At 41.0% G+C, this 17,960-nt stretch overlaps 1 protein-coding gene across 3 annotated transcripts in view; it reads left to right on the forward strand.

The window, feature by feature from the left end:
• The window catches only part of LOC120764849 (P2R1A-PPP2R2A-interacting phosphatase regulator 1-like), a 113,507-nt gene that overhangs the window by 49,327 nt on the left and 46,220 nt on the right, over positions 1–17,960 (forward strand). For all 3 annotated transcript variants that reach the window (XM_058423892.1, XM_058423891.1, XM_058423893.1), the window contains exons 3-7: positions 7,295–7,351; positions 9,374–9,417; positions 9,496–9,550; positions 9,980–10,072; positions 10,517–10,605. In XM_058423892.1, the coding sequence (XP_058279875.1) occupies positions 7,295–7,351; positions 9,374–9,417; positions 9,496–9,550; positions 9,980–10,072; positions 10,517–10,605 (338 nt within the window). The remainder of the gene's footprint in view (positions 1–7,294; positions 7,352–9,373; positions 9,418–9,495; positions 9,551–9,979; positions 10,073–10,516; positions 10,606–17,960) is intronic.

Raw genomic sequence — 17,960 nt, forward strand, 5'->3', positions numbered from 1 at the left:
TAGTTTGCATGGTTTTTTCCATCAACTACTGCATACCCTGATATTCTTTTTCCTTGTAGACATCTGGAGGAACCATCTACATAGATTATTTCCCCTTCTGAAAGGGCTTGTTTTTCAAGATCCCCTCAAACTTTTGTTTGGTATTGGATAATTTCTAAACAATTATGTATTAGCTTATCTGCTGGTTCTCCATATAAGAATTGAGCTGGATTTAAACTTCTGTTTACTTCTAATGTCAGATCATCACTGTCTATCAAGATTGCTTCATATTTTAACATTCTAGAGTCTGTCAACCATTTTTCAGCTTTCTGATTTAACACATTTCGAACCGCATGAGGTGTGCACACAATTAGTTTACCTCCAAAAGCAAGCTTACAACTTTCTTCTACCAGGATTGCAGTAGCTGCTATAGCTTGAATACATACTGGCCAGCTGTGGCTCACTGGGTCCAACATCTTTGATAAATAAGCTACTGGTCTCTTTACTCCTCCCCACTCCTGGACCAGAACTCCATGAGCTACCCCCTTTTCTACATTCACATACAGATGAAAGGGTTTTTCTAGTGAAGGTAAGCTTAAAGCTGGTATTGAGGCCAGTTTTGACTTTAATTTTTCTAATTTATCATCATCTTCCTTGGTCCATTTTATATTATCTCCCTCTGTCAATTTCTCATACAAAAATTTTACTGCTTGTGTGTACCCCTCAATCCATAATCTACAATATACCAATAATCCAAGTAGTTTTCTGATTTCCCTCTTTAAAGAGGGAGGTGGAAGGGATAAAATTCCTGCAATTCTCCCTGGATTGAGCCTTTGACTACCCTTACTTATCAAGTGTCCAAGATATTTTGCCTTTGGTTCTACAAATTGCAGCTTCCCTTTTGATACCCTTAATCCTTTTTCCCCAAGAAAATTCAAAAGTTTTATTGTAGTTTCTCTAACTTCAACTTCATCTTCCCCAGATAGTAAAAGGTCATCTACATATTGGATAATTTGTATTCTAGGAGGAGTGGAGAAAGCTTATAGTATTTTTTCTAAAGCTTGCCCAAATAAGTTTGGAGACTCTGTGAACCCCTGCGGTAATTTTGTCCATCTTAATTGCTGCGTTCTTCCAGTTTTTGGATCCTCCCATTCAAAGGCAAAGATATTTCGGCTCTCCTTGGCTAGTGGATAGGCCCAAAAAGCATCTTTAAGATCCACTACACTAAACCACTGATGCTGGGGTGGAACTTTACTTAGAAGTGTACAGGGATTGGGTACCACTGGGTAATGAGATCGAGTTCTTTTGTTAACCTCCCTTAAATCTTGTACTAGTCTATAACTCCCATCAGGCTTCTTTACTGGGAGAATAGGGGTATTATGGGGAGACATGGAAGGTTCTAATGTCCCGTCCTTTATTAGTCCTTCTATTACTGGCTTCAAACCTTCCCGTCCTTCTAAAGATATGGGGTATTGACGTACACGTATGGGACAATCTTCTCTCTCTATTGTAACACTTATAGGGTCAATATTTAATCCTCCCCTATTTCCTTCCCCAGCCCAAACTTCCTTGTTAAGTTTTTCTTCATCCTCTTGGCCTAATTTTAAAACTTTAGCTGTCATTTTCCCATCTTCTGGTATAACCCCTATTCCTAATTTCACTTGTAAGTCTCTCCCCAGTTAGTTGCTACCTGCCTTTGGGACCAATAAGACATCTCCCACCCAAATTTTAGTTTCCCCTTCAATTACTACATCTTTAATGACTGGAACTGTAAAAGTTTCTCCTTTTGCCCCTGTTACTTTTGCAGTATCTTTACTCACATTATAACCTTTTGGTACATTTAGCAGGCAGGTTCTTTCTGCCCCTGTATCTACCACAAATTCTAATTCTTCTCCTTGGGGACCCACTTTTAGAGTTATCACAGGCTCTAGATGGTATTTGTCCCCTAAAAAATAGAGCCTTTGACCTCCCTATACCTTCTCTGTGCTCATCTCTTTGAAGATTTTCAGATCTATTACCTGCTTAGGACAATTTCTCCTATAATGTCCCTCATCCCCACAGTAAAAGCAGACATTCCTGGAATGCTGCTGAGACTTGGTTTGTATTGGGATTCTATTCTTTTCCTTTCCCCTGTCTCTACTAATTTTATCTCTAAAAGTAGTGCCTGTGTGGTTTTGATTTTTCTGGAAATTGTTTTCTCGCATGGTGACTGCCATAAGTTTTGCTTTCAGTTTAGCTTTCTCTTCATCTCTTCGGACATAAACTTTCTGAGCCTCCTTTAATAAGTCATCTAATGATTTATTATGCCAATCCTCAATTTTTTCTATTTTTTTTCTAATATCTGGCCAGGCATTAGTAACAAAGTTAATCCCTAACAAAGCTTTTCCCACATCAGTTTCAGGGTCTATTCCAGAATATTGTTTCATATTTCTCCTAAGTCTGTCTAACCATTCAGTTGGAGATGCTTCTTTTTCTTGCTGTGCCTCAAAAGCTTTTTAGCGTTTTGCCCTCGGGGTGCTGCCTCTTTTATTCCTTTGATTATTAAATTATGATATTCATTCATGTGTTTCCTCCCCTCCTCATTATTTTGACCCCACTCAGGAGGTGCAGTTGGCATTTTGTTTTTTCCAGGGGGCCCCTGTGGGTTCTCTTTTCCCCAAACTTTTATTCCAGCTGCTCTGATTAATTGCCTTTCTTCCTGAGAAAATATTATTTTCATTATAGACTGTATCTCTTCCCAAGTATAAATATTCGGACCTAAAAATTGGTCTAATTGTTCAGCTGTACCTATGGGATCCTCCAAAATTCCTTTGATTTCTTTTTTAAAATTTCTGACCTCAGAAGAAGTCAAAGGGGCATTTACAAACCCTGTTCCACCCCCTCCCATTGGGACTTCTCTCAGTGGAAATAGACTAATTTCTTTATCCCATTTTTGGTTTTTATCCTCTATAGTCTTTTTCCCGTTTTTTGAGGAAGAATCCAGAGAGGGCTGTCTTTTAAGTGAACTTCTAGTGATTCGATAAGGCATTTCTAGGGGGAAGTCATTTCTCTGAGCAGTAGCTGTGGTTACCGAGGGAACAGAGCTCAGGGCAGGAAGGGGGGTGAGGGGAGGGCATAGCGCCGAGGCTTGGTCCTCCAAGGGCGGAGCGTAGGCGGGGTTTGCTGCCGGGACCGGAGGAGGGGGCAGTTCTGGGGGATATCAGACGGGGGCGCGGACAGCCTGCATAGGGCTAATGGCGGCTGAGTCAGCGGCTTCCGGCAGAGACAAAGCAGCCGTGGCGGCGCCCAGTGCAGCCGGCACGGGCAGGGCAGCCGGGGATCGGGCAGTGGGGGAAGCGATTGGAGATAGGACGGCTGGGACCGACGGGACCCCCGGCACGGTCAGGGCGGTGGTCTTAGACCACGCATCAGGAGGGACCCCCGGCACAGCCCTTAGGGCGGCCATGCACGAGGCGGCCGGGGCAGACAAATTCACCGGCGGGGCCGGGGTTGGGGTGTATGCGGGGACCGGCACAGCTGCTACGGGCTGCGATGCGGCACTCGGGACGGGAACTGGGGCAAGCGGGGCTGAGGCGGGACCCGGGACAGGGGGCTCGGCCGCGAACGGCGGGAGCACGAGCGGGAACGGTGGGGGCCAGACCTTGAAAGGATCCCACTCTTTCCTTCTTTTCTTCTTGTTCCCCTCCCTTTTCTTTCCCCTTTTTCTTTTCTTGTTTCATCTCGGGGATTTCTGATACGTTAAAGATTTTTATTCTCCTAAATTCTCCTGTCCAACATGTGGCATATTCTCTTTCTTCGGGATTAAACGGTTCTTTTGAATTTACAAATGCATTTAGAGCCTGACAAATCTAATTCTCAAAAGAGCCGTATCTGGGCCAATAAACGTGGTCAGATCTTATTTCCTTCTCTGCCCATTCTATCATGAAAAATTGTATCATCTTTATCTTTTCCTTTCTTCTTGTACAAGGGTTTTTATCCTAGTTAGCTAACATAACGCTGAGAGGGCTATCTTGAGGTATTTCCATTGGTGATTTTTTTCACTCTTTTCTTCCCTGTATTCAACTTACTGTTTTTCTGTCCCATTTTCCAAGATCTTATCTATTCGTCCCCCACCTCTGTTTTTCGCTTTCTCTTACAACCTAAATACCACTTACTTCTATCTATGCTGTCCTGGTTTGGGGACAAATTTGGGAGAAAACCCCTGTATAGGATCCCTCTGGGAAGCAAACCCCAGTGGCCCCTCCCTCCAACCAGTCCAGTAAAAAAAAAAAAAAAACTCCTTGGAGAAAAGTGGAAAAAACTATTTTACTAAACAAATGAAGTGCATACAAGTATAAAGAATGAATAATATGAAACAATAAAACCTCTCCTTCTGAAGTGAGATGGCAAATAGAGAAAGTTCTTGCCGTGGGTGTAGCTCAGCTCTCTCTCAGTGCTTCTCCTCAGTCCCAGTCTCTCCGGCGCTGCTGGAAAATGCCGAGGTCCAGGCCCCGATGGGCCGCAGGTGCAGCCCCCAGTGCTCCCCTGGGTTTTCAGTCCAGAGCAGGTTTAAACAGTTCCAAGAAAAAGGGAAAAAAACAGTCCAGGGAACTTCTCTGCCCTAGCTAGCTGAAACTAACTAAAAGCAAAAAAAATCTCTGTCCTGCTGTCTCTCCAAGCCTCCGCTGAACATCCCGTCCGCAGAAGAATGTGGAGGAGTCAGGCAGTTTTCTCAAAACAAACTCCGCGCTTCTCCTTGCTCTTAGAACCAGTCTTAAAGGCACAGAACTCAATATACAGCACAAACAGAACAGACGATTGGGGATACAAGCATCATAAAGTTATCCTAGGACATATGCACACACACACACAAAAAAAATCCCCTTTTTCAGAAAAAAACTTCAATACAATACACCTCCCTCCAAGGATGTGAAAAACGCCAATCACTTGTTTTAAAATTTTGAAAGTTTAATAGTAAACAAAATGGTTATAAAAATAGAATTAGAGTAAAAAAATTGAACAATTAGGGTTAGGACAATACGAGACAATAAAAACAAAGTAACGGACGTCTGGGTGCCTTCTCAAGCAAAAAGCTCCAAAGAAGGACCCCTGTTAACAAAGGATTATCTCTTAAAAGCAATAGCCTGTTGAATATTCATACATTTCATACATGATGCATAAATTCCATTCAAAAAAAGAATTCTCTCTGGTCAGTGTCACTTTTTTCCTTTAATCTCTATGGCATCTTCAGGGCTGAGCAAGGCAGGAGAAGTTGGTCTCTTCTGATAAGGAAGTAATAAATTCTTTTTCTCTGAAAGATTTAAGTTTTCCTGTGGCTGGTATATAAAATCTACATTTTAACTGCAAGACAACATTTACCATACTATCAAAATATTAATACAACATTACTAATCAATACAACATAATACATATCGTAAATATCTTTCGTAGAGCCATATAATATGCACTTTTCACAGGGGGAAGGTGTTTCTCTTCCCTGTCATAGTCTAATAGTTCATAATGTTTTTATTAAGCTTTTTGCTCTCTTAAAACATTGGGGATTTGAGTAGCATAATTTTAATAAATGGGTTCAGTTTAGCAAGTATCCTTTGAAAGTGGCATGTTTCATTTCACAAGAATTAAAGGATGCAAACAGCAAAAGTGAGTTTTACACACTGACAAAACAAGGATAATTTCTTGGAAACGTTGTAGGATCCTCAGAGCTGTATTAGTGCATCAGACCCTGCAGAGGAACACTTAATTGTCTTTTTATATTTTTTCTTTTATACTGCAAACCACTGTTTTTGTACATATTCTATTAATGTTAAACCTTAAAGTATGCGGATCACAGTCATAAAATTAGAATATAGAGTGGAACAAATGCATTTCTACTGTGTAATGACAGACTGAATAGGCAGGAATGCACTATTGTCCAAATCTTTTTCTCTGTGTGAGAATCAATGTCAGCTCAAGGTCTGCATTGGCTGGTGCAGCTTGGAGGGATTTTTATTAGGTGCACAGGATTTTTGGGAACCCAGTATAATAGTAAAGCTGACCTAAATTGGACTTTAAAAGTAGCAAATCAAGATATAGCTGTTAGACTTTAGTATTATATATTACGATGACTAAATTCTGGCACAAATGTTAGTCATCCTCTGTGTGAGCCTGATAGTTTGAATTCTTTTGCAAAAAGCAGGGTGTGATGTTTTCATGTTTGTTCTTTTAGGTGGAGGGTTCTGGATGTATGAAGCATTAATAGTCTGCGTTAACTTACCCTGTCAGGCAGCAAAGTCCTTGTATTCTCTGTGGGACTGATTAGAAGATGGTGCAGTAACAGTTAACAATGTTAGTTCTACAGCTTTGGCATGATGAAGAGCTCTAGTAATGTTTTGTGAAGCAGATGAATCCTTATAATGAATTAACTATAAAAACACTTATAATAATGCAAGCCTTACTTGCTGAACACATCCATTTCAAAAAGACACCTTGTTTTTTGGAAGGATTGTCATCTTACAGAGAAGTTAAACCTTTATTCAAGGCTTTGGTTTAGAATTTTTGATCCCTGAATGGCTGTGACATAAATCAACTGAGGGTTGACAATGTGAGGAATGGGAAATATATGAAAGAAAATTATATTTTGAGAAAATAATCACTTTAAATTACTCAGTTTTGGGTGTGCGGTTTTAGATCATAGCATTCCAGTGAGATCTTGATGCAAAACTGCCAGCATTAACAGAAGACCATTTTTAGTCATGTCTTCTCTGATTTCACCCAAATTGGTGAAGCTCTTGAGAAACCATAAAGAAAGTGTTTAACTCTTTGTTAGCCTTCTAATAGCTCATTTTTTTTCACCTGTCAGAGTACTCATTTATAGGCGGACAACAATCCAGGAACCTTTTTGTACAATGCATTGTTTTGGCTTTGTATTTTTAAAGGATCTATTGGGGAACTTTCTGGATCCCTTAAATGAAAATAAATATTCTGAATCACATAAAGGAAAATATTTATGCCAACATATATACTAGGGGTGACAGTGTGCTAGTGAAAAACAGCTCCATTCTGTGGGGAAAGCTATCAGTTCTAGTTGCCTGGAAATGGAAGCCAGGCTGATACCAATTAGCATCTGTGAGCTTACAAAGCAGTATAATGTGGAAATACATATTAACATGTTCTTGCAAGTAAGTAATGTAGGTTATATATATACTGAGAATGTTATAAGTGACATGGGTTTTTTTAAAATTAGGTTATTTTTAGTTTGGGGCAACACTACTAACATTTCTGTGGCACCTTTCCCTCCCTTCCGCTGTACTTTCAATTGTATGACTTTGTTTTGCAGTTTGTGCCATCATCTCCTGTCCGTATTCCTAGCAGTCGTCTTCATCAAATCAAACAAGTAAGCACAGATTCTTCTAAATGAGTTTTTTATAGGTGGCTGGGTTTTTTTGCAGTTGATGTTTCAAACTGCCTGACCCAGTTCCATGTTTCATGAAGCAAAATGCATCTTACAGCAAGGAGAAGATTTGAGCAGAAAGAGGATTCTTAAAATTGACATTTTAGAAATGAAACCATTAATGTAAACCCTTAGGGTAGAGTTTCACCAAGTTTTTGGCGGCAGTGCCAGCATAAATATTCGGGGCCAATAACAAAGCGTTCCTTAACTTGTGTTGGCACAAGACTTTTGTGCAGCCAGAAAATGAGGAGGATAAGGAAGCACTCTGGCTGAAAAACAGTCTGTACTCTTCTGGCTGGGCTATTTTTCATCTGTATAATTTTCTTATCCAGATCCCTGTACTTGTGCTGTCACAGCATGAATGGAGGGGGAAGGGCAGCAGAGCAAACACTCAGGAAGGGGGATAGTGTGGGGAATACCTGAGCAGGCTCAAATAGCTCTGCTCCCAGCCAGCACCGCAGACTGACTCCAGCTTTAAAATCAACAAGCTCAAACTCGTGTGTCCTTCATTTTGTATCTCCACCTTTTGAGAGTAGAATGATTATAAAATTGGCTTGAAGATGCTTAATTTTTTTTAATTTGTTTTTTTTAGCTGGCTAGTTTTCAATGGATAGGCTTGATTTTTACAGGGTCAAAAGTTAAGAAAACAATTTAATGCTTCAAACAGCATTTTTAGGGTATGGTGCCTGAGTGGTGGAAGGCACTTCTGCTTCCTACCTTGGTTATTTAAGGTAGTTGCACAGTAATCCTGAAGAAAATAACAGCTTGCTTTCATTATGTAAATAATTTACTGGCTTAAATAGACTCTGAAGCACTCAGGTCAGCTGTACAGCTCTTTTTATCAATATAAAAAAAACTTAGGATTAATATGTAAATATCATAGAATCATAAATTAGTTTGGTTTGAAAGGCACTTTTAAAGGCCATCTGGTCAAACCCCCCTGCAGTGAGCAGGGAGATATGAGAAATATGCTGAGAGCAAAGGAATGGACTGTTGTGGCTCTGCTCTATAACCTGAAGTAAAATTTGATAATTCAATCTTCTGGAAAATGCTTCTGCAGTCATGTTTGTGTCATCCATTTATTAAAGCAAACAGTGTAATTTCCTAATTTGTGTTTGAGCATTAGATTCACTAGTTGGAATTAATTCCACGTCCTGTATACTCACTGAGAACCTGTGTGATTCACTTCTGATCTCTTTCAAATCTGAGCAAATTATCACACAGGTGAAGAAGTTAGACTTCCTACTTATGATGAGGATCGTGAAGATGTTTAGTTGAACTTTTACTCTTGAATTAGGGAACCTACTTATTCACTGAACAAACTGGGTAGCATTCAGTTAATTTTAAGGAATGGTGCCTGCCTAAGAGGAGATTGAGTCATATTTGTACTCAGTGTTAATGTTTTGTTAAATTTTATATATTTGATCAATTTAAATAATATTTTATGGAGGGTTTTTTTAGGAAAAAACCTCATTGACTCCTGAATTCATTGTGTGCAATGCAGTGTATTGCAAATGAGATGCTGACAAGTGTCTAGTTAGTCACTAATCCATAGAGTAAGGTAAGAATCCAGATATGTTTTTGAGGTTTATCTGTACTAGTGTCCCCTCGTAAAATGATATTACTCAAGACTGCATAAAGACACTCTGGCATATGCAGAATTTCTGGTTCATACTATCATTATTCCGTTTTGTAGCTACCTTTTGGTTAGTAATGAAAATAAAGCTGCTTGGGAAACAACCAGCTCACATAAGCACCTCTTACATGATGGTCTCTCCTGCTACATCTCTTTCTCATCCTCTCCTCCTCACTCCTTTCCATGGATGAGAACTTGAAGTTATTGTTGCTTAACCGAGTTGAATTAAATTTCCCACATACCAAAGTGAAGTGAAACCACAGCTTTTCTGATTTGCTGGAACAAAGTGGGGTTTTTTTAACTTACTACTTCATGTGCTAATCTTTTAGGAAGAAGGAATGAATTTGCTGAACAGGGAAACGGTTCATGAAAGGTGAGCATTAAGGCAAAGCAGAACAATCTCTGCAGCCATCTGTGGGCCCGGGACAATAAATTTCTTTTCTGCTTTTAGAGAAGTGCAAGTAGCAATGCAGATGAGCCACTCATGGGAGGAGAGCTTGAGCCTGGTAATGCATTCATGCTTTAATTTGCGTTTCTATCATCAGTATCAGGACACTAGCAACTCTCTCATGTCAACATTTCCTTTGATAGTTTGGGCTACAGTTAAGTTGTTAGTATAGCACTGCTTTTGATCAGCAATTTTTCACACTGACAAGGCATAGAATTATCAATTGTTCAAGGTACATGTGGGTTCCTTGGGCTGCTGTGTCAAAAGGAAATTGCATGGATGTTTGCCTGTTCAAATTTTCTCACATGTTCTGATACTCTCCATGTAATGTTTAAGGCTTTTTTGTTGCTGTTGTTAAGCATAAAGTCATAAAAGGCTGCCTAAAAATTGTTGATATGATGGAGGATAACTTTGGGATTTCACACCAATCAGTCCTTTTCTTGTTAAGGTACCTGCTCATAAGATTAATTATGTGTACTGTTTACAGAATGACAGTGATTTTGAAAAATCACTATCACCAAAGCAAGTAGACTTTGTTCCAGTTTCTCCAGCTCCTTCACCTACACGAGGAATAGGGAAGGTGAGCAAAATGTGGTAATAATGGTTTTATCTTAAGTAGAGCTAAATAAATTCAACCAAATTAGTAGCAAAAGATTAAGCCACCTGCTCCTTTCTACCTCAGCTGCAAACAAGAAACTAGAGAGTAAATAAAACCCTCTAAAACCCCAAACGAGAAAATACCAGCTGCTCCTCCTGTGGATGTGAATTTCTGTGGTGTGTTCAGCTGTGGTTAATAAAAAACAAGTCTGTTTAACCAGAGTACAGTGAAATACATCTGCATGAAAATGGAATCTGTCCAATTTTAATTTTTTTTTCTCAGTAGCAAAAAGTGATGTTTCAGTATACCCAGCGACTGATTGCTGAATTTGATACTGAGTTGTTTATTTCTCTGCAGTTAAGCATCAATTGTTACCACACAGGAGTGATACAGTATTTATAATAACACTAACTCTTTTCCTCTTAGCAATGTTTCTCACCATCTTTGCAAAGTCTGGTGAGCAGCAGTGGGTTGCCTCCAAGTCCCAGCCCAAGTCCAACAAGGAGATTTTCAAGGTAAGTCACCAGATCATATCAATGATAGAAAATTGACGTAGCTTGTTCATAGTAGGCATTTGAAATACCAGAAATTGTTGTATCCATAATTGATTTCTGAGCACAAACACAACTTCATATACTCATGTAGATTTTAGATTTTACAGAGTTGTAAAACATTTGTCAAAATTATCATGTCACAACATTGGGAAATGGGCTGCATTGTGGCATCTGTCTGAATTATTAAAGAAAATATGGGTACTGATCTAGTATCGATACCCAACTGAGACAGACAAAAACTCTCTAACAGTTTAAAGTTAGAAAGTGTATGTTTATTACGGCGCCGGACAGTGTGCAGGATAGCTCCCAAATTCACACCGCAATTTACAGGTGATTACAGAGTCCTTTTATTTACAAAAGTATTGAATACCCAAAACACAAATGCATATTCATAACCCTGGTACATCCCATTCCCCGCTTCGTATGGTAATTAGCTAAAAAGCTATTAAGCATGCGTAGTTTGTTCCTTGAAATTGGTTGGTGGTCCTTTTCATGGGGAGGGATCCCCAAAATGAGGAAGTAAAGAAGTCTTCCTCATTCTGACCTTTCTACCTTTTCAATGCAAATGTGATAAATGAACCCTTGGTAGGACTCCTATTTCATGTCTTCATGACCATTCAATGGGTTTCTGGGCAGAGGAGGCCTACAATTGGCTTATGTTCCTAAAAGCTATTCATCAGTTTCTATATTCTTCATTATAAACACAGCTAACCAAACAAAGTTGACAAGTAATCAGTTATTCTAATATGGAAGAGTGATCCCAAACCCAATTTCTCTTAGTTAATTACTAACTTTTAATTTCAGCAAAGCCTACCTATCTACTTTAGTTAATTTCAGCAAAGCTTCTCTCTAACTAAAATCTTAACCCCTCTAAAAATCCTTAATTCTCTAAAGTTTATGTCTCATTCCCCACTTCTTCTTTAGGATGAGTAAATTCTTTTACTCAGTATGGGGATTTTTCTTCATCTGCCCAAGACACATGCCTAGTGTCTCTCAGAACTAAACCATATGCCTTTGACAGCAAGGTTAAAGCTGTCATCCATCGCAGCATCCTCCAATTCCAAACAAGCATCACAATGGACAAAATTAAGCTTATACTAACTAAAATGAGCAACACAATGATGGGATGAATTAAAGCATTAAGTATACCGGTTGCTGTGGGTGACCATCCAAAAAGCACATCCCACCAATGATAAGACAAGTGTTCTTCAAATCGTTTTAAAACCCCTTTGATGGTTTCTGTGTCATGGTGTATAGTGATCAGAGTCTTTTTCCCCACATTTTTAATTTCTCTCAAAATTTCTTTCAATTCTTGATGCTCTAATAACTGAGCAACTAAAGTCAAATTCATCCCTATGGGCACAGGCACTATCTCTTGTACAGTAACTAAGTTGGCTTTTATATACTGATGTGATATTACAGGTGCCCAATAAGAAAAATCACATCCTTCAATTTTAACAAAGTTACAAACACATAAATTAAATTGAGTCTCATTCATGACTAGATTGTCTATCATTATGGTGGGACATGCTGTCCTGAGACAGACACAACCTTGTCCTATATATACAAGCAGAGTTGTTTGATTGTCTGAATGTGTTTCAAAGTGGCAAATGCTTTGGTCTGTGTCCAAACATGTATCTTTATAATTTTCTAGTGTCCCCTCACATATGTACCTGTAGTTTCCCCCACGAGATCAGACAGCTGCCGATGGCAAAGAAGAGAGTCTGCGCTGGGCTTCTGATGGGATTTTACAGCTTTTATTCTCAAGTCCTGCTCTGATTAGCTGGACTATCCCGATCGCTCGCCGGTGCCCGAGTGTCCCGGCCCCTCCCCCACCATGGCTTTTTCCCCCAGGGGGCAGGGCCCATAGGCAGGGTCCATAGGCACCACCCAATCAGGGATATGTGGGAGGGGAACAGGGTTAGGTTACACCTCAGTGTGGGGGATGGGCACTGCTGGGCAAGGACAGATCACATGATACATAGAAAAAACATTACAAATACAATGAAATATAAACCCAATTAATGCATTACAACATTTCCCCTTTTCTTATTAAATTAAGAAGGAGGAAGGCTTGGTTCCTGGGAGATGCTCAGAGTCCGGACCTTGAGTACCTTTAAAGTTGCAGAAGAAAAATGACCTTTAGTGCAAACAAAACTGTCTAGAAAAACATGTTAAGGAATAATGATAATTAGAAGGAGAAGGTGCGGCGCTTTCTCCTCCTCCAGGCAGCACTGGCCACTTGTGGAGCTTCTGCAGGTGGCTTTGCACTTTTAGGGATGAAAGGTTTCACCCACTTGGCTGGCACCCACTTGGGACCTGAGGGAGTGGACACGTAGGCATACCCATGACCCCAAGTGATCAGATCATGAGGACCCTCTGTTTCCCTGGTTGCTGGATCCTTTACCATTACCGGTGGCTTTGCTTCAGCTGCAGTTGGCAGTTCTCTCTGAAATGGTGCACAATTGGTGGGTTAAGATTTTCAAACATGCAATTTAAAAAGTTCAGAGTGAACAAGGCTTTGGACAACTGGATTTGGGGTGTTTCTATTTTTAGAGACTGATGTTGTTGGTTGAGGACCCTTTTGAGATTTTGGTCGTTCCTTTCCATGATGGCCTGACCTGTTGGGGAGTAGGGGATGCCTGTTTTGTGCTCTACTCCCCATTGCTGCAGGAAGCTTCTGAACTCCTTGGATGTGTACGTGGGTCCGTTATCCGTTTTTTATTGATTTGGGGATGCCCAGGAAGGAGAAAGCCTGTATTAGGTGTTTCATGGCATCACTAGACTTCTCCCCTGTGTGGGCAGAGGCATAGACAGCTCCAGAAAAGGTGTCTACAGATACATGGACATACTTTTGCCTACCAAAGGACATGATGTGTGTCATGTCCATCTGCCATACCTCACAGCTGTTCAATCCCCTGGGGTTTGTTCCTGCACTTAGGACTGGGAGTGCGTGTTGCTGGCACGAGGGACACATTGCCACAATTGCCCGAGCCTGTTCCTGAGTTAGGTGGAACTGGCGGACTAGGCCTGGTGCATTCTGGTGAAAAAGCTGATGGCTGATTTTGGCTTGTCCAAAGATATCTGGGAGTGGGGCCATCTCCGCACGCGCAACAATAGCATCGGCCCTTCTGTTGCCCTTGGCTATGAATCCTGGTAAATCGGTGTGTGATCTGATGTGCATCACATAAAATTGTTGCTCTTGGTGGGAGACCAGATTTACTAGTTTTGAGAGCAAGTTGAAAAGTGCAGAATTGGAGACCTCACTCAGTACAGCCTGCTCAGCTCTGGATGCTACACCTGCTACATAGGCTGAATCTGTGACCAAATTGAATGGTTCAGGAACCTTTTCAAAAGCTCTGACAACTGCAGCCAACTCAGCTACTTGAGGTGATCCTTCCACCTCGACAATATCTTTTTCCCACTGCTGCGTTTGAGGATTTTTCCATGTTATTACTGATTTATGAGATGTTCCAGATGCATCTGTAAAAACAGTTAAAGCCTTTAAAGGCCTCCTGCTCTGAACACTTTTTAATGATAATTTGAACTGAATTTGTTCTCTAAATAATTTGTGAGCAGGCTGATGAATTGAAATTTGACCTGTGTAACTATCCAGAGGAAACTGCTGTCCCAGTTTGAAAAGACAGATGTCTGCTAGGGAGAGGCAGGCCTCTCTAGGAATGGGGAATTCAAATCCTTCCTTCCATGTTATTATAATTTGGAAGATTAAAAAAACACTTTTCAGTCAGAGCTATGGGGAAAGGAATAACAGTCCTTTACTAGTAACTATAACAGGACAGACAAACAACAACAGCAATTATAATAATAATAAAACAGAACCAAGAACCCCGGGGCAAACAGTGGAAACTCTGGCGCTGATGGCTGGAAGTGGTGGATTGTCCTTGGCAGGCAGGGGGGTGCCCTGGCAGACGAAGTAGGCAGTCCACTCAAATTGCTGGTTATTAATCACTTATCAGACCAGGTCCTCTGTTATGCCTTGCTCTAGATATATTATTATTAGAATACCTTTAGAAATTGCAATCAAACTTCCATACACCGTAGCAAGTGTGTAGCTGAGAGCCAAACATATCTTAGCACTAAAAATCTCTCAGCTACTTCAGCCAAGCTGAACACAAGCTCTGGACTCTCCGCTTTCTGCGCACAATCAAAGCCACCAAAACAGGTTGGGGTTTTTTTGTTGGTTTTTTTTTTTCCTCACGAAAACCCAACTCCAAACACCAACAGTTTTAAATTCACAAAATCTAGGGGTCCCTAGCGACCCCGAGCACACTCAACCAAAGGTTTTAACAAGGTCTCACCAAAATCTTAGGGATTTCAGCTGGACCACCACACAAATATCTCTCTATGAAAAAAAAGAAGAGGGGGGGGGCGTAACCCTGATCCCACACTCTCTCTACTCCTCTGTGGTTAGGGATTACAGAACCAAAACTTTAAAATATTACCACGCACTCTAACACCTGCAAACCTCACAAACAAACAAAAATGTCTTTTCTTAACTTCAACATGCACTCGCCAAAAGCTTTCCGGGGTCTTACAGGGAGGTAAAAGGCATGGCCCGAGGCTACAAAGCCTGGATTCCCCTCCGGTTACCAGAGAAACAAATCACCCCTAATGATTATGCCACTCACTCCCTTTAACTCACACAGGCTAATAACACACTCCAAATCACACAAATCAAATCACAACACAAACTCTTACAAAACACAACACACACGGTGCACCAATAATTCTTCCACAGCCTAGACCCACAAACCCACAAAACACAAATCTGTGCACACTACACACACACCTGGCGCGTGTGGAGCCGCAATCAGGATTTTCTGCAACCCACGACGGGACCCTTTGCGTTTTAAAACTCAGGCTAGCCACTCAAATTATGGATGGTCAAGGTACCTTTAAACCACAAACTGACAACAAAACCGGTTATCCTACTGCCACTGTTGCCCCCACCACAGGACACAGATTATCAAGGCACAGTAAAAACCGGTTGCCGCTCCCCACTGTTATAAACGAAAAATGCTCCAATTTATTAATTGAAGGAAATTTATTAAAAAAAGGTCCAAATAGAATTTTAGAGAGCAACGACAAAAAACCACTATTAAAAAGAAAAAAAGGTCAGTGCCGAGCCCAGGTGTCAGCACTGGGTGAGACACAGGCTTGCCCGATGGAGCAGAGGGTCCCCTGTGCTCCACACCGACTGTCCTGTCTGAGCGATTTTTTATACGTTTTTTTTTGCCCGAGGCTGAGTCCCTTTTCTTCTGTTTTGGACTACACATATTCATGAGGAGTTCTTTCTCTGTGGCAAGTTGAACAAAACATGTCCGGAAAGTGATGAACACCTGTGATCGTGTTCCCAGAATCTGGCATTGAGATGTATCTCTCTGATGGCCCTGGTTAACTCAGTCTCTGGATATTTATCACATATTCATTGCCTGGGCGTTCCTTGGATCATCTTGATGGACGATCCATCTCCGAGCTGGCCACACTTATTTTATTGTAAATGAAGTCCTCCCTCCTTTGTCCAGGTGGTTTTGACATTATGTTGCAGTCTCTGGCTTGTGAGTTTTAAAGCTTATAAGAATATATTTTAACAGTACATAAAAATATATATGACAATTTTATTTGCACGAATTATCATATACACATATAACAATCCCTCCCCTTCTACAAAAACATATTAATTTGTGCTTTCTGTACCTTCTACAATTAGTTTTTACTGGTGCTTGATACTAATTATCTCATTTCTCAACCTTTAGTTACTTTAAGGCTCATTATCCCAATCTTTCTCTGGAATTCCCCGATACAATCTGTAGGCCTCTCCTTCCCCTTTTATCTGTTCCTCGAATCTGGCTAAGGCATCTGCTGCTCTATGGTGTACGTTTTCCTCTCCCAGTTTCATTATTTTTGATACTTGGTTAGTTTTTCCCCTAGCACATTCTGGGTCTGTGGGCATGGCTGCTATTTGCATGCCTTGCACTACAGAATGTATCAGCCTAATAAAACAAGGTATCAGGCAGGGTAGAAATATGATCCCGGCTAGTGAACACAATATAAAAAATATTACCTTCTTCCACCATGCTCCATCGAACAGCTGATCCCACCAGGAAGCTTGGAGTATGGAGTTCCATTTTTGTACCGGAGCACGTGCTACCCTTTTAATTTCTGTTGCTAGGCTTCTGATGGTTTCCCCATAGTCGTCAGTCTCTATACAACACTCTGATTCATTAAATTTCCCACAGACCCCTCCCTCTTCTGCTAATAAATAGTCGAGGGCTATTCTGTTCTGATATACAAAGGCCCTCATCTGGGAGTGTTGTTTAGATAGCAGCTCGAGGGCATCAGAGGTGTGGTTAGAAACAATCTCCACCACTGCCTGCAGTCTTATCAATCAGTTTAACAGATAAATCGGGGTCCTATACCCCCAGCTTCCATCCTGGGCCCATGTTGCAGGACCATAATATTCTATTATTCTTTCCGCAGGCCACTCCTCCTCCCCCCAAGTCTGACCCCCACCAAAAATAGGGAACTTCTTTTTTACCTCCCTTCTCCTCCTGCTCAGTGTTTCATATAAGGAGGCTCCAAGTGAGCTGCGCTCTGACCAAGGTAGGGTAAAGAAAACAGGTCTGATTAATCCTATTGTGCATGATCCTTTCCATTGCTGAGGCAACTCGCTATATGCTTTCTTCCCACAGATCCAATACAAACCATCTGGGGCTTTCCACGTGATTTTTGTACTTTCGGGTTCATTCCAGAACCCCCTCAATTCCTCCACAGATTGGTAAGGATTAGCTCCAGAGCCTTTGTTCCAGCAAAGTCCAATTTTTTCACTCCATTCACACTTGTCACTTTTTCCTCGGCTCCAGTGCCCTGTAGGGCTTTCTGGCTGCCACATTCTGCTTTCGTTAAAGGAATTTATTGTAAGAGTGAACACACACGGAGTGTATCCCACTACTTCGGTGTACTCCTTTCCCTCCCTGCCAATGCAGAACGTCCCAATTACTCTCTTGTCCAAGACCCAACCCTCAGGTCTCTGAATTGCCTTTGAAGTTTTGGAACTATCCCATTTTAGGAGTTGCTCTGGGGCTAAACTCTCACCTTTCCAAGGCCATTTTTCCGCTGATTTGAGTCCCCCGCAGATCCAGCAATTAGATAAGCCCAACTCTGTTGCGATCTCCTGCATCAGATCCACAAATAGGTTTTGATCTGAGGCAGGTAAACCCCAACTGGTATATTGTCTTTCAAGCTGATCATATTGCTCGCTGAGGGTTCTCAGCCTTTCCTGCTCTATCCTTCTT

This window comes from Hirundo rustica, chromosome W (genome assembly GCF_015227805.2).
Source record: "Hirundo rustica isolate bHirRus1 chromosome W, bHirRus1.pri.v3, whole genome shotgun sequence".
In the NCBI taxonomy this organism is placed as follows: Eukaryota; Metazoa; Chordata; class Aves; order Passeriformes; family Hirundinidae; genus Hirundo; species Hirundo rustica.